Source organism: Panthera pardus, unplaced genomic scaffold (genome assembly GCF_024362965.1).
Source record: "Panthera pardus isolate Hobbes unplaced genomic scaffold, ASM2436296v1 HiC_scaffold_24, whole genome shotgun sequence".
Taxonomy (NCBI): domain Eukaryota; kingdom Metazoa; phylum Chordata; class Mammalia; order Carnivora; family Felidae; genus Panthera; species Panthera pardus.
The window spans coordinates 123,906,773-123,923,344 of NW_026526810.1; the positions used below are offsets into that span (position 1 = coordinate 123,906,773).

The 16,572-nt window shown below is 47.5% G+C and overlaps 1 protein-coding gene and 1 long non-coding RNA gene across 6 annotated transcripts in view; one reads left to right on the top strand and one right to left on the bottom strand.

Annotated features, from left to right (window-relative positions):
• Nucleotides 1-16,572, bottom strand: part of PTPN21 (protein tyrosine phosphatase non-receptor type 21) — an 82,515-nt gene that overhangs the window by 10,074 nt on the left and 55,869 nt on the right. For all 3 annotated transcript variants that reach the window (XM_053889688.1, XM_053889690.1, XM_053889689.1), the window contains exons 11-13: nt 8,635-8,695; nt 7,915-7,999; nt 2,495-3,906 (exon numbers count right to left, since the gene is read on the bottom strand). In XM_053889688.1, the coding sequence (XP_053745663.1) occupies nt 2,495-3,906; nt 7,915-7,999; nt 8,635-8,695 (1,558 nt within the window). The remainder of the gene's footprint in view (nt 1-2,494; nt 3,907-7,914; nt 8,000-8,634; nt 8,696-16,572) is intronic.
• Nucleotides 1,480-15,979, top strand: LOC109274431 (uncharacterized). Of its 3 annotated transcripts, XR_008417289.1 has the most exons (9): nt 1,481-1,753; nt 5,101-5,194; nt 6,272-6,386; nt 7,607-7,809; nt 8,177-8,969; nt 11,753-11,836; nt 11,927-12,095; nt 12,728-12,857; nt 15,703-15,979. It is a non-coding gene; the product is annotated as an uncharacterized LOC109274431 (long non-coding RNA). The 3 variants fall into 3 exon arrangements; XR_008417288.1 differs by having other exon boundaries at nt 1,480-1,753; nt 6,272-7,809; XR_008417290.1 differs by lacking the exons at nt 12,728-12,857; nt 15,703-15,979 and adding an exon at nt 12,232-12,304 and having other exon boundaries at nt 1,480-1,753; nt 6,272-7,809.

Below are 16,572 nucleotides of genomic sequence, written 5' to 3' on the forward strand. Positions count from 1 at the left end.
AGAAATAATCCAGTCACAGATCTGTACTAATACTAGGGGCCTTACAAGTCAAAGAGGAAAGGGTGCCTGGGGGCTCAGTCGGTTAAGTGTTCGACTTTGGCTCACATCATGATCTCATGGTTGATGAGTTCAAGCCTCGAGTCGGGCTCTGTGCTGACAGCTTGGAGCTTGGAGCCTGCTTCGGATTCTGTGTCTCCTTCTCTCTCTCTGCCCCTCCCCTGCTCATGCTCTCTCTCTCTCTCAAAAATAAAAAATAAACATTAAAAAAAAAAAGTCAACAAGGAAGAAAACTTGTAATTTTAGAGAAGCAAGCTGATCAAAGTCCTCAGATTTAGGGGATCTTACTAGATCCCATTCAAAAGGGACAATAAGCTTGCACAGTGGACTCACTCAAAACAAGTATCATTTGGAGAAGCGACTCAGGTCACACATAAAAATGATGGAAAATTCTGGGGTGCCTGGGTGGCTCAGTTAGGCGTCTAACTTTGGCTCAGGTCATGATCTCACCCTCTGTGAGTTCAAGCCCTGCATCAGGCTCTGTGCCGACAGCTTAGAGCCTAGAGCCTGCTTCGGATTCTGTGTCTCCCTCGCTCTCTGCCCCTCTCCCACTTGCACTTTCTCTCTCTCTCAAAAAAAAATAAACATTAAAAAAAAAATGATGGAAAATTCTCAATATAATTAGGGAAAGAGGATTCAGTATGAAAGGGCCCTGTCCAGCTGGCTCAGGGACTTGGGTAGCATTACCTTTTGGAGACACATCCACACCCAGCCCCCACCGTGAATCACTGACCATGAACCCTTACCTTCCACTCCAGCTGACCTGAGACATTGGTCTTTACTGCTCAGGTAGATACAAATGTAATCTTAAGAAAAATTGAAAATAAGCTTAAAATTCAAACCCCCGATTCATTAAAAGCAAACACACTCTTGTTAAGTGGCTTCAGTCTACCTCTGCTAATCTATTTCATACGTACTGTAAAATTGTGTGGATTTTCTTCCCAGTTTATGAAGATCCTACTATATTTGTGCCGGGTCCTGAAGTCTGCATATGCAAACTATCAGAGGTGGGGGAGGAGTCCTAGCTGCTGGGCAGGAACTGGGAAACAGGATGGACAGGCTAATTAATGGCTTTTGCCAGATCCGAGGGCAGGGCCGGGGGAGGGCATGCAGGCAGTGAGGGGCCAGAAGCCTGAGCGATGAAGCAAGAGGATTTAGAGCCACCACGCTTCCATGACAAAAGCACGAATGCATGGCCAAGGCTTGGGGACTCAAAAAGTTTCCGTGGAAAGCCAGAAAACAGCAAGGCTTAGACAAACAACAGCTACTTAATAAAATATTATATACACTATACCTCAATGCTCAATGCAGAACAGCATAACTGACAAGAAAATAGGTTGCAGAGATAAGCATGGGTTTAAAATTCCAGTTCAGCCACACACTAGCTGTGTAACCTTGGAAAAGTTACTAAACATCTCAGAGTCTGTTCTCTCTTCTGAAGGAACAATAGGCCTGTTGTAAACCAGAGGGGCCTCGGCACATGGCAAGTGCTCGGGGGATGGCAGCTAGAGATGATGTTATGTATGCTCTTTTATATTTTGCCCCACATAAGCAAGTGCTTAACTGCTGGTTATTTTTGCTATACTGAGTATCAAAGAGCTACATTTTCTCCAAGGGACCTTCCTGGGATCCTCGTTCACTTAATCTTTCTTTGAAAGAGACCTGGGGCTTTCGGGGGCCTGGGTGGCTCATTCAGGTAAGCATCTGACTTTTGGTTTCAGCTCAGGTCATGATCTCACGACCGGTTTGTGGGTTCCAGCCTGGCATGGTGCTCCAGGCTGACAGTGTGGCGCCTGCTTGGGCTTCTCTCTCTTTCTGCCCCTTCCCTGCTGGCTCGCTCTCTCACTCTCTCTCTCTCAAAATAAATACGCGTTCTTAAAAAATTAAAAAAATAAAGACCTGGAGCTTTCAAGTGTTTTGTCTTGACAAAGTGCCACCTTCCCAACTCCAGAATCACTCTTCAGCCCTCAGAGATCACACACACGGAATTCAAGCAGTATCCACACACTCGGACATCAGCAACACTTCTCTCCAGGGATGCTGCTCTCGGACACCATGCAGCCCCCCCCCGCTGCTGCATCAGCACAGTGTTTCTAACAAGTGGCTAACAAAGCAACCTCGCCTAAAGCGGGTGAAAGCTTAACTTCCTTTTCCTTAAGGCTGCATTGACCAAACCTTTCGTTTATTCTTTCCTCTCCATTCCAGAGCCTCCCGCGTTAACCTTTTCACTTCACCTAATTATCTCCAGCAAAACCACTAAAATTCTAACCGATCCAATTGATCCCCCTCATTTCCATAGATAATCCTCAAGTATTCCAAATAGGTCCAGAAATAGCGCATGGGGGAATGAGAAGAACTCCAAGAGACAAAGCCGAACTGCCAGGAAGCAGAGTCAAGGACAGGACCCGGCCACACACTCGCCACACATTCACCTTACCCCTAGCGGCGGAAGGCCTTCCACGACGTTCTTCTTTCCGGAGAGGAGATCTGACACCGGCCGCTGCTTCAGGGAGTCCCTCCTGGCTCGGTAGCGCCCCGACGTGGTGAGATCAGATTCGGACATGGAGGGCGTGAGCAGCCCCTCTCTGCGGGGTCGAAGGGCCTCCCCGAGATGGGGCCCGGGCTCGCGGCCGTGCAGGGGGCCCGGGCCCAGCGCGGCGGGGACCGGGGCGCAGGGCCCGCGGGCCGGGCCAGGCGGAGGCTCGGGGGAGCGGCGGCCCCGCGGGGCGCGGGCCGGCAGCAGGGGCACCTCCAGCGTGGCCACGTCCTCCTCCGGGTCCTCCTCGTCCTCGCTGCTGTGGATCAGCATGGTGGCGTCCGAGAGAGACTTCTTGTGGCCATAGCCCAGGCCTCCCCGCTCGTCCGCCTCGTCCCGCTCAGCCCTCTCGGGGAAGCCGCCGGGCTGGGAGCCCGCGGAGACGGGCCGCGGCGGCGGCGGGTCGGCGGCCGAGGCGGACAACGTGCGCTCCTTCAGCCGCAGGCCCTCGAGGCTGTGCGCCAGCCCGGCCACCTCGATGCTGTTCCTCTTGTGCAGGTGCGCGCGCCGGGCGGCCGTGAGCGGCTCGCTGACCTCCTGCAGGGAGTGCGCCACCGGCAGGCTGGCCTCCTGGAACGTCTGCACCGAGTGGTGCACGCGCCTGGTGATGAGGTCGGGGTTGCTGCTGCTGATGTACGGGTGGCGGGACAGGTCCGGGGTGCTGTTGGCCGGCCGCGGGGGCGGGTAGGGCGGGGGCGGGCGGTACACTTGCGTGCGCATGATGTTGGGGGCCGGGTAGTCCTGCGCCTGCAGCTGCACGTTGGTCAGCTCGGGCACGCTGACGGCGCCCGCCACGGGCCGCCGCTCGGCGGGGTGCGGGTACGGGGACGGGCTGTGGAAACTGTAGTTGAGGCTGAACGGGTAGTGCGCCGACTGCGGGGAGGCGAAGTGCGCGTGCTCCCGAATCTCCGGCTGGCTGTACACCAGCGCGTCGGGCCGGCTGTAGGCGTACGAGTTGCCGATGTTGAGGTTTCGCAGCGAGCGGCTCTGCCTTTCGGCGGGCACCATTCCCCGGTTGAGCTGCTTCATGACCGTCTCGTAATCCGGGGTCGGGCGGTACGACGGCGGGATCAGGGCGCTGTGGCGGTGTGACGGCACGTAGTCGGGCCTCATGACGTCACTCCCAGTGATGCTCGGGTTGGAGGACATGGGGGAGGGCTGCAGGTAGGGCTGAGGGTTGTTCAGGGAGTTGGTGCTGTGCGCGCTGTATACGCTGCCGTTTCGGATCCGACCGCTGAGGTCAATCTGGGCTCGATCCAGACTCGTCTGGGAGTGGCAATAGTATCCATTCTGGTTGGTGGCAAAGAGGTTATCTGGGAAACAAACATTTAAAGCGAATGAGCTGGACCAGTTACTCTAGGCGGAAACTGAGATGCGCCCTGAACGCTGCTGACATTTTCGGTGTCGTTTACAAAAATCCATGAAGAAATAACCTGGCTTTACCCGGACTATCTGAATGACCGTGGGCACATTTTCTGGAGCCCGGGTGTCCTCATCTATAGAATGGTGATAGTTCTGCCTGCTCTAAGGGTGGTACTCAGCATCTCAACAACACCACCCCCCCCCCCCCGCACCAGTAAAGATTAACCAAATCTAAGTCCAATATTAAGAGTGCAGTTGTCTTTTTCTGAAAATCAAAAACGTGTTTTACTAGAGATGAAACAGACTTTCTGGAACTCTAGGTAGCTGGAGGCAGAGACACTGTTCAGGGCATTGGGCCACTAACTGCTCCCTTCCCCTGGTGGGGATGTGGCCTTGCTGATGTTGAGCTAGTTCAAGTACCAACCATCTATAAATACCTCCTTAAGTGGAATTCTAGGTTGTTTATGGGTTCTTCTAGAATGAAGACAGAAAGACAAGAACTCTGCAGATTCTGCTTCTGCAGGTCCAACAGTGTCATCAGTTGCTATATACCTCACCAGGGGCCAGAAGCCAGGGAGAATCATGCTAAGCTAGTCACCCCCCTCCCCCACCGCCCGCTCTAGCCCCCATGCTCCAGTGAGAGGGGGATCCACAGCTAGCAGAATCAGGAGCACCATCTCTTCTACGATGGCTGCCTGTGTGCCAGGTAGGGCTGGACGGAGGCACGTTTCTTCTGTCCAATCTGCGGTTCACTGGAAACACCATCACTATTGAGGGTGATTTCTCATGCTTCAAAGAGCAGCAGTCAGGTCCTTCAGGGAACAGTTGGCTTTGAAAAGTATTATTTTTGGGATTACAGAGCTGTGTGATGGTTTAGTGACTAGTGGTTATTGAAGTGAATATGTCAGTCTAGCGGATGGACTTTCCTCAGGTGGCACACAAGCCAGGAAGAAACAGGGCTCAAACACACACTGTATTCTCCCTGCTGACACCGGTGCCTCACCGTCCTGCACTCTTCCCACACCTGGAATGCTTTGTGACCTCGGAGTCCCTGGAGTCACTGGCACCACAGCCTCTCCCTGGTCCTTACTCCAGCCTGTCTGCACTGGCCTGATACCCACCCCTTCTGGTCTCCCTGCCTGCAGGCTCCTCCCTGCACCCCACAGGACATCCCTTTGGGAGCCCGTGTGTGCAGAAGACTATGCTGAGCAGTGATGGGGGTAAAAGATGGGAATCCAGGTGAGTAAAGGGGAAAAATGTATATGAAAGTCACAATTCAAGGACATGTTACACTACAAGGAGATAAGTGTGACGGGTCCACGCGGGAGGAGAAAAGGATCACTTCCAGCTTGGGCTGGGTTGATGGGGACAGGGAGGAGAGAATCAAGAACACCCTCACAAAAAATACAGCATTCAAGTGGCCTTTGGGGCAGTGGGGAGGGCCTGCCTGGCTTTCAGCAGCAGCCAGTCAGCCAGTGGGTGCAGGATTACCCTTCCTCACCCCGCGGCCTATGCCAGGCATGGTCATATGACTAGAAGAGGTCAAGGGAAAGGGAGCAGAAGATTGAGAGACAGTTTCCATGCCCCCCTGCCCCCACCACCCTGACCAGTGTTCTAGACGGAAGAGGCCTCTCCAGCAGGAACACAGGGGCAGGCAGGTGGGGAGCAGAGCCCTCCTGCCTGCGCACGACAGCCAGGTAACCTGAGCAAGAAGTCACCCTTACTGCATGGGCCACAAGAGTTCCCACAGCCCAGCCTCAACGACCCGAGGGGAACCAAGCACGTGGGCAGGAGAGTACACTACGGGGTTGTGTCAGGGCAAAGGGCGTTCTGAGTGACAGGGCAGCTCGGACAAGGCTGGGAGACCACTTGTGGAGGGCATCCTCGGTTCGGCTGGAGGACAGAGGGAAGGAAGACTGGAAAAGGAGTGTTGGGAATCAGCATGGAGAGGGTGGCACCCCAGGCAGAGGAATGAGAGGAATGGGGAGATGAGAAGAGCCCGGCACTCTTATGTCAAGCGAACTGGGGAGAGTGCAGACTGAAGATGGGGCTACAGCTAGCCATGGGGCTGGACTAAACCAGGAACAGAAGGCCAGGGAGACGGAAGGGATATATGGAGCTAGACGCAAAAGCATGTGTAACGACTGGGTGTTGAGGGCAAAAAAAAAAAAAAAAAAAAAGGCCAAATTACATATAGTTTGGAATCCAAGTAGCCAGGACAGTGACTTCATCACAAAGATGAAGTAAGGACAAGGGGGAGAGGGACAGGCTTATGGGGTAGAGTGATGAGCTGAAATTTAACGTTTTCATTTTCAGCTCATTGTAATCGCGGATACCATAAGCCAGCACCCCGCGGAGGGCTGTCCATGTAGTGGCCCCTAAACTGTGACTCTGAGACAGATGGCAGTGCAGGGCCCAGGACCGAGGACAGGTGGGAAACACAGATGTGACAACCGTCCCTGCTGAAATCTGAAACGTGGATGGGCTGCTGTGGGAGCCTGCCCAGGGAGGGAAGAAGGCCACAGGCAGACGTTCCCAGGCAGCGAACAACGCTGATGGCACAGGAGGAGGAGGGGAGGGAGAACCAGAGCACTGAAAAGAGACTGTTCAGGAGAGAAATCTGGGACATGCTGGTGAGGAGGACGCGTGGGGCGCTGGGGACCTGGGAGGGCAGCGGAAGGAATAAACGGGTAACAACCACACAGGCACTACTCTCAGAAGCAGCAGGCGGAAAAGGGAAGGGAACAGTAACTCCGACCACTGTTGGAAGAGAGAGGCGTGGCAAGGACAAAGTATTAGGATATCTGCAGACCGAGGAAAAGGGCAGAGTGGTGAGGTAACTCTAACAATGCAGAGAGAAGAGTCTTTACCCAGAGGTGGGGCACCTGGAGGTGCAGAACCAGACGAGGGCAGGGTGCAAGGAGCGGGCGGTGAGGAAGGCAGAAAATACCCTGAGGTGCATACTCTGGGAATCCACACCCTGAAGCGCTGTTCCCCTATGGCCTACCAGCCTACCTCACTGGAAATTGTCATCTGTGCACATAAGGCCCGCACACAATACACTCACAACCTACCTCTGGTCCCTTCACACATCACTTCTACCAGTTTCCTACCGAGAGTCCAACCATACCCCTCCTCTCCCCAATGCCCTTCCTCATTCTGTGCCATGGCATCCACTGTCCCCCCAAACCAGGGGTAGCAATCCCAATCAACTGCCCGCCTCTCTCTCCAGCTGTCTAAATCCACCCGTCTTTCCAGAAAGCCCTTCTCAATCTCCCCAACAGGATGAGACTCTCTTCACATAATTGCTTGCCCTCTCTCCTCAAAACAATCACGTTCTCTTTGTATTTATTTGTGTACTAGTCTTATCCCCTACTATTAGATTTTAAGATTCTTAAGATGTGGAACTACTTCTCTGCACTCAGTCTCCTTGGCTTTTAGAGCCCTGTACACAGGGTAGAGAGTAAATGTCTGCGAATGAATGCTTGACATTCAACTTTGGAGGCACTGCCTTAAATACAGCTCGCTCTACTAATCAAGTGAAAAATAAAAATAAATAAACAAAAATAAAGATGAAATGTTTAAAGCTTTACAATGGGAAGCTCTCGGGCAGGAAAAAAAACAAAACGAGCTTGCGATATCTTGTGCCAGAAACAAGGAAGCACTCAAAGGCTAACGGGGGAGTATCAGCAGGACACAGGAGCCGGCCGAAAGGAGCTCCCATGGGCCGAACTCTGGATCATCTGAGTATCAACATCTGATACTGCATATTGAGACACATTTTCAGAAACTGAATCTAATGGCAGCTCCTTCTACGAATCCAGGATGGCTATAACCGTGAAAACAATCGCAATGTAACATCAGCCAAAAACTATCCTGGCTCCAAGATCTCCAAGTCTTCATAGATTTATTCAGAGTATAATAATTTTATACAGCATTTCAGAAATAGTGTACTTTACCTTGGGAGGAAGTGTATGGTTCTGTATAATGTCCGTTATAATGCAGCTGGGGTTGGGGAGGCATCACGTAGGACTGGGGCTTAGGCTAAGGAATGGAAAGTTGGAAACAGAGTTAAAATACATTGCTACCTATGTAATATATGTAAAGTAAGTCTCCGCTGGTTTCTTTCTTTCCATTAAAAAACTTCTAAGGAAGTTAAATATATTATATAGAAAATACACATGGAGACCCTGTAGCTCTTACCATATTTATCACTTTCAGTGTCTCCCAGAATGACAATGCCAAGCCCTGTACAGTGGTATCAGACATCAGAGATCACAAGAAAACAAGCTGTATCCAGAAAGTTAAGAGCAAGAAGGAACAAAGTTTCCTGAATTCTTATATAAACATGTGAATATAAAAAGCTTTTATGTAGTATATTTAATCTTCTCAGGCAAAATTAGCTAGTATTTTAAAGATCTACTAACTTCTGATTACTCTTTGCTAATAGTCAAAAATTGTAGTATTAGGTTGGACCTAGTATTTAAATATGTGTAATAACATAAAGATTACATAAATATTAGGCTCAGCCTACTGCCGTTTCTTTGGTTAAAAACAATCTAATACCAGCACACTTTTGTGGTCCATCTAAAAATTAACACTATCCAAAGGATCTTTTATTAAGGAAGATGACATCACTAAAAGAAAAAAAAGCAATCATAATTTTCCTTCTTTCTTACCAGAGACACCCTTGAAGACGACCTCCTCCGAATTGGGTTCACTGTGACAGTCTGGGTTTGCCTGCAAAAATAAGACATGTCACTGAGACATACGTACACATAGTTTTCCTAATTTTGCCAAAGTAAATCAATAAGAAGGTAAAATGATAAATCTGCTAAAGTAAAAAGAAGATAAAACTAACCCAATCATAAATTAGAGAAAAGGAAGGAGACTCTCTTGTCCTCACTTGGGGCCTCCCCACTTTGTGGCTACCCAGAAACCCCCCTCACCCCCCCTCCAGAGTTTGAGCCTCCTGATGCAGCAACATCTGCCTGGACAATGAGAGGATCAGCAGGTACGTCTTTTCCCGGTCTATCAGAACCTCTGGAATGAGCATAAGCAGAGAGGGAGAGTGGCAAGGCTTGATCACCCACAAACATGTCACAGAAGCAAGATTCAGTGCACACGTATCTCTCCCGTGGGCCTGGGTTAGCTCTGAGCACCTCCACTAACAGTCCTGAGGGATAACCACCAAATGCCAGCCCAGAAGCCTGAAGCAATGGGACAGGCCCGTAGTTAAAATCTACTAACCACATACTACAAACATAATCAAGAGGGAAGTTTATAACTTTTGTAACTTAATCCAGATTTCCTGTAAGAAACTAAGAGAAAACAAAAAATAGAAAATTTGGTTTAGTGGGCCCGTGGTACACCCATTTGACTTTTCTATGCAAGAAACTTCTCTCTGGTTTTATTTTTTTTAATGTTTTTAAGTTTATTTATGTTTAGAGAGACAGAGACAGTGCAAGTAGGGGAGGGCCAGAGAGAGAGGGAGAGAGAGGGAGAGAGAGGGAGAGAGAGGGAGAGAGAGGGAGAGAGAGGGAGAGAGAGGGAGAGAATTCCAAGCAGGCTCCATGCTGCCAGTGCAGAGCCCGATGCAGGGCTCGAACTCACGAAACTGCGAGATCATGACTTGAGCCGAAACCAAGAGTCAGATGCGCAACTGACTGAGCCACCCAGGCATCACTGATTGGTTTTAAATGTATTTTTTAGAAACAAATGAGAATATTAACAAGTGCAGACTGACATTTATCAGATAATTTGAGATTTTAAACTATTCCCATCAAGTTCCATCTTTGAATAAATAATTACATCAAAAAGGAACAAGACACAAAAAAACCCACGTGTAATTTTATCACTTAAAATTTTTTATGTTTACTTTTGACACAGAGAGAGTGCGAGTAGAGGGAGGGGCAGAGAGAGAGGGAGACACAGAATCTGAAGCAGGCTCCACACTGTCAGCACAGAGCTTGACGTGGGGCTTGAAGTCACAAACCGTGAGATCATGACCTGCACCAAAGTCAGATGCCCAACCGACTGAGCCACCCAGGCGCCCCTAATTTTATCACTTTTAAACAGAGTCAGGATGTTTTTGTTTTATGTGCAATTTATTGCAAATAAGATCTAGGAACCTAAACATAGGATTTTTGGCTTTGTTGTGACTTACATAATTTTCTCAAAGCACTTTTTAATTAAAAAAAAAATTTTTTTAAGTAAGCTCTATGCTCAACGGGGCTAGCACTCACAACCCCAAGATCAAAGAGTTTGTATGCTCTACTGACTGAGTCAGCCAGGAACCTCTCAAAGCACTTTTTTTTTAAATTGATGAAATAAATATGTAAATGTTTATTTATTTTTGAGAGAGAGAGAGAGAGACAGAGAGAGGGACCATGAGCAGAGGAGGGGCAGAGAGAGAGGCAGACACAGAATCCGAAGTAGGCTCCAGGTTCTGAGCCGTCAGTACAGAGCCCAACATGGGTCTTGAACCCATGAAACGTGAGATCATGACCTGAGCTGAAGTCGGATGCTTCCCAGGTGCCCCACAAAGCACAAAGGTTTTTTCAAAAAAACCTTCCACCATCTGTTTCTGGGTCATGAGCTTATGTGACACATAAATACTAATTACAAAAGTATTTTGTGACCTTTGGTTATAGTGTTCTAAGGACTAATTACTAGAAAATCCAGAATCACAAGGTAAACACTCAGTCCATTTAATCAACAAATTTACCATAATCTTAGCATCTTAACAATTAGTATCCTGTATTCAAACCCTGAAAATTAGCTTATTTTTATAAGACTTTTGAGATAAAATAAAACTAGTGCTTATTATTTCTGATTAAAAACCATCACCAAATTGGGGCACCTGATGGATGGGTCAGTCTGTTAAGTGTCTGGCTCTTGATATCAGCTCAGATCATGATCTCAGGGTTCATGAGTTCAAGCCCCGCATTGGGCTCTGCGCGGACAGTGCAGGGCCTGCTTGGGATTGTCTCCCTCTCTCTGTCCTTCCCCCACTTGCTCACGCTCTCACTCTCTCTCTCTCTCAAAATAAATAAAACTTTAAATTAAAAAAAAAAAAAACCATCACCAAATTAGAGGACACTTATATTTACAACTACATGGATGGAGCTACAATGTATTATTATGCTAAGCGAAACAAGTCAATCAGAGAAAGACAAATACCATATGATTTCACTCATATGTGGAATTTAAGAAACAAAACGGATGAACATCTGAGAAGGGGGAGTGGAAAGAAGAGAGGGAAACAAACCACAAGAGACTCAATGATACAGAACAAACTGAGGGTTGATGGAGGAAGGTGGATGGGGGATGGGCTGGATGAGTGATGCTAAGGAGGGCACTTGTGATGAGTACTGGGTGTTGTATACAAGTGATGAATCACTGAAGTCTACTCCTAAAACCAATACTGTACTGTATCTTAACTAAAATTTAAATATTAAAAAAAAGAAAAGAAAAAACTGTCACCAAATATTGGGCTTTAATGAAACTAGGGTGGTACCGACTCAGTGACAACGTTAGAATAAGGGAACATAAGAGCAATCTGAAAAATGGTCCCCCCCCCCCCAAAATAAAAACTGCTTCTGTGATAAAGGGGATATTCCAGCTCAGCAGAGAGAAGGTAGGTTTTTGGTACAATGGACCATTTATAAAAAGTTCAAGTGTCATTAATACCATCTAAGAAAGCACGTTAAGAGATGCATTTAAAAATTAGAAATTTAAATATGAAGTCATAAGTGAACTTACGGAAAACATAAATTCTTCTATTATATATCATAGGCTGAAGATCTATCTAAACACGAGACCAATAAGAGAAATTACAAAGAAAAAAAAAACGAGCGCTCATCAGGAACTTAACATCAGGTGACTACAACTGCTTTTTTACTAGTTGATTTTTTTAAATTAAATGCTTTTTGTAATAATTTTCTTTCATTATCATCAAAATGTGTTAAGGTTGTTGCTAAAGAAGAAGTGTCTCTTTTCCAAAGAATATTCCATCTGCCAGAATTTATGTAATTCAACAACGACACAACCGATGTGAGTTCTGTCGGGCCGCAACAATACCTGTTAACAACCACCAAAGCATTATCGGTCCTAATGGAGGCCTCCTCGGGGAAACAAGGTGGGAAGGTGCACTGTGTTCTGTTTTGTTGAACGCTCACTCACTGTACATTAAAACACTCCTTAAAATCAGCATCCACGATCTGAAGGCATTTTGTAGCCTTGGAGTTTACTTTGCCTCTGCTTATTCCCCATAGGTTTAGGCTGAACTGGGTCCTCTGAAGCTCGCATTTAGTCCACTGTCCAAACAGACTGAACTTTTAAGGCACTATAAATTCAAAATTCAGAGACGAGAAGAAAGGGCTGGTAGAGTACAACAACATGTCCCGAGTTGCCCAGCCTCGGGCAAAAATAAAACTTGAATGTGTTAAATTAAAAATGCAGAGATGCAGAGCTTAGAAGCATAGGCAGGAACTCCCACCCGCGGTATCTATTTTGGCGCCCTTGCTGGGAGCACCCAGTGTGGAAGCGACTCTGCCCGCCGCAGAGGCCGCTTCTTGCTAAACACAAACAAACTGGACATGTCTTTCTCCCGCCAAACGGTCTGACTAGGCAGCCTTGCCATCAGTTCTAATAGTCTACCTCCCCTCTCTTCCTGCTGCCGTTCTTGTAAATGCAGCTTACTGAGAGGTCAGCCATCCTTACCTGAGTGTATAAGAGAAAATGGCATAACTGCTGGTTGGTGTTTTCCAGACTCTGGGGGCAGTTACTGTATTGATGGGTGCTGCTAAAAATGAGACAGCCGAAGAACTCTTAGGGGAAAAAAAAATCACTGGAATGTGTGCACCGGAGAAGACAAACTAAGTATATGCTGCTGGCCCAAGTAAAATGAGTATTACTTACTGAAGCAGCGCTAAGGGCTGAACGTGATTATTTCACGGAATCTGAACAACACCATAAAGGATGCCAGTTATTATCTGGGTTTTACAGACAAGGAAACGGATACTTAGATTAAGGGAACTGCTCTTGGTCACATGACAAATAAGTAGCAGAACCGGCACTGGGACCAGGCAGGTCTGTCAGATTATGGAGCGCAGGCTCCTAGCGACTGATTATTTTCCCACCCCCTCCCCAGCCCCAGCCGATCTGTAAGCTCCATGGAGGCGCGGGGACATAACGGTATCACTGGTGCCTGGCACAAAAGGAAGGCCTCAAATGTGTGCCAAACAAATGAGTGACACCGTGAGTGAAGGACTGAAGCAGATACCGATTACTGAGCATTTACAGTTGAGCTCGTTTCTTTTTTTTTTTTTTTTTAAGTTTATTCTGAGAGAGAGAGAGAGAGAGAGAGCGCAAGCAGAGGGGGGACAGAGAGAGAATCCCAGGCAGGCTTCACACTGACAACGCATAGCCAGATGCAGGACTCCAACTCTTGCAACTGTGAGATCAAGAGTCAGACGCCTAACCAACTGAGCCACCCAGGCATGCCGGACTCCTATTTCTAAGAGCTGTCTCAATTCTGCTGTGTGAGCTTCCTTTCTTATTGGTTTATAGCTAGTGAAGAGAAGACTGTGGTGAATGAAAAATGTGTTGGATGGTGGAAATACCTACAAATGTTGGTCTCAATGACTTTCTTATGGGATAGGGTTACTCCATCTTCTTCCAGGCCTCCTCCAGGCTCTTCAAACCCTGCAGTGGGCTTACAAGAAGGTGCAGCCCCATTCCCCTCCAGGAAGCACCTCCTCCAGTCAGTGTTCTGGCCAGAGTTTCCAGAACAAAAGTGGGCACACATACCAGCCCTGTCACTATGCTCAGCAAGCAGCCTGCCGGTGACTGAAATTCAGCTTTCCCTCTAGACTAAGTCTCTTGAAACCTTTATCACCTGGCTCTACAGCTTGGGGGATACCAACCTCCCCAAGAATGTTTCTCTCCCAGTCTTTTTCTCATACGAATTAGAGAGACTGATTACAGCAGGACCAATTCTGAGGTCTGGAAGAAGGTTTGTGACCTAACAGATTGACATTATTTCATTTAATTCTTAATCCAACCCTAAAGGAATAGTCACATTCTTCTCTCATTTAAAACAAATTTTTTTTTAATGTTTTTATTTTATTTTTGAGAGAGAGACACAGTGAGAGCAGAGGAGGGGCAGAGAGAGGGGGAGACAGAATGTGAAGCAGGCTCCAGGCTCTGAGCTGTCAGCGCAGAGCCCGACAAGGGGCTTGAACTCACAGACTGCAAGATCATGACCTGAGCCGAAGTCAGATGCCCAACTGACTGAGCCACCCAGACGCCCCATTCTTCTCTCATTTTTAAGGCTTGGGTGACATCAAAAGCTGATTCTGCTACTTAAAGTACCTTGCTTATTGTTATTTTTAAAGCTTTATTTTGAGAGAGAATGCGCACGTGCACACGTGAGCAGGGGAGGGGCAAAGAGAGAGGGAGAGAGAATCCCAAGCAGGCTCAGTGCTGATGGCACAGATGCAGGGGCTCGAACTCACGAACCGGGAGATCATGACCTGAGCTGAGATCAAGAGTCTGTCGCTTAACCGACTGAGCCACCCAGGTGCCCCTAAAGTACCTTGTTTAAAAGTGGAGGGAGGGAGCAAGTCATTCTATAAATTCTAAAATATACTCATCTGGGTCAAGTTTGGATGAATCAAACAAGGCCATCCAAAACACCATTTTATTATATGTCAGGACCAGCAGGGGGTGGGGCGGAGGACAACACTCTAGGAGCAAAATCCTCTTTCTATACAAGTAGAATCATCTCCTGAGACTCCAGGTGCCCCAGGCTGACCCAGCCATCCAGAATCCACTGTCCAATTTCAGGCTCGATGCAGTTTCATCAGATGCCCATCACACTATCGGCTGACCCGTCTGGACCATAAGAACGAATCTACCAATACTTCAGGATCATTATAATATTAAATGTGACTGAACAGTCTAGGTTGACAGCCTTAAAAGAAATGACCATAGGGGCGCGTGGGTGGCTAAGTCAGTTAGGCATCTAACTTCAGCTCAGGTCATGATCTCCTAGTTTATGGGCTCCAGCCCTGTGTTGGGCTCTGTGCTGACAGTTTGGAGCCTGGAGCCTGCTTCAGATTCTGTGTCTCCTCTCTCTGCCCCTCCTCTGCTCATGCGCTCTCTCTCAAAAATAAATAACATTAAAAAAAAAATTTTTTTTTTAAAGAAATGACCATAAAATTTAAAGTTATTTTCAGTTTTATCACCCATCAAAACATTAAAAGCTAAGATTTCATTTACTTCACCTGAGAGCAAGTGCTGATAGTGAACTGTGTTAGTTTCCTACAGAATGAAGCAGGGATCCTCCATGAATGGCTCATGGATATGGACTTCCTTAAATCTACTGGATGTACAGAGATTAAAAACAAAATATGGAAAATACTCCTTCAAACATAATTATTTCATCTCTGAAACACTCGTATGTTTTCTTTATATAGACATATACAACTGAAGGCCCTATGAATGTAATTTTATTTACGTTTAGCAAGAAACAGCAATACGACTAAACTTAGATTTCTAAAACTGAATTTCTTTCTTTTCCATCTGAACTTTAAAATCATTAGCAGGTGATGATTTGCCAAAAAAAAAACTCCTTAAAAAAAAAGGCATTAATACCAACCTATTATGGATGCCTACTTGGAAAGAGATTGTAGTTTGCAGTTTATTCCAAATGATTGATTTGATTCTCCATTATTTTCCAGAGGAGGAATCACTGAAGAAATGATGGTTCAATATTATAAATACTCTTAAACTTATGAAAAGGCTGTGTTCTGACAGAGTGCGTATCTACTGCTTGGATCTCAGAACACTACTTCTGCATGAAAATAATGTCACACGTGATTAGGTAACAAGGCCAGTCCAGGAGAGCCCCAAATGTGACCGCTGTGGACTAGTAGCACCGCTGAATCTGGCCACCAGGGGAAGCACATTCATGCACAAATACATCCGGAGCCGCAAGCCAGCAGCCAGCAGAGAAAGCAGGGCCCATATGCACAGAGAAAGCAGGGCTCCCCCTCCTGGTCAGTTAGTGCTTTCCACATCCCACCACCAGAGGAACAGTGGGACTCAGGGAAAAACACACCTATGTGGTGTCCAGGGAGGAAGGGAGGGGAGGAGGACTGGGGCTGAGGGGCTAATCTTTAGTTGGTTCCCCTGCAGGGTCATCCCTGGTCATTTCCTTTTCCTTCCTGAGTCCCAAAGACGGGCCTGCCCTGTGCATGGTTATTCCTAACCAGTTTCTCTTCACACCTTGGCTCCCTATAAAACAGAAAGCACTTCCACAGCCTTTCCTCTTCCTTCCTGGCCTTAAGGGACAAAAGTCCTTCAAGATTTCCCCCCCCCAAATTACAATCAGTAGTAAAAGGAAATCAACAAGGAACAAAAGGGCTCTTCTGCCCTCTGACACCCATCTCTGTCTCATCTCTGTCTCACTCAGGCTTCACTAAGCCTTAGGTACAAGGTGCCTTGCCAGACACTGGGGCACCACCGGACAAGACGGACAAACCAAGTCCACGTAGAACAGCAGGCACACGACGCGCTAGCAGCCTGGCGTGGTGGTTGGCAGCACCGGT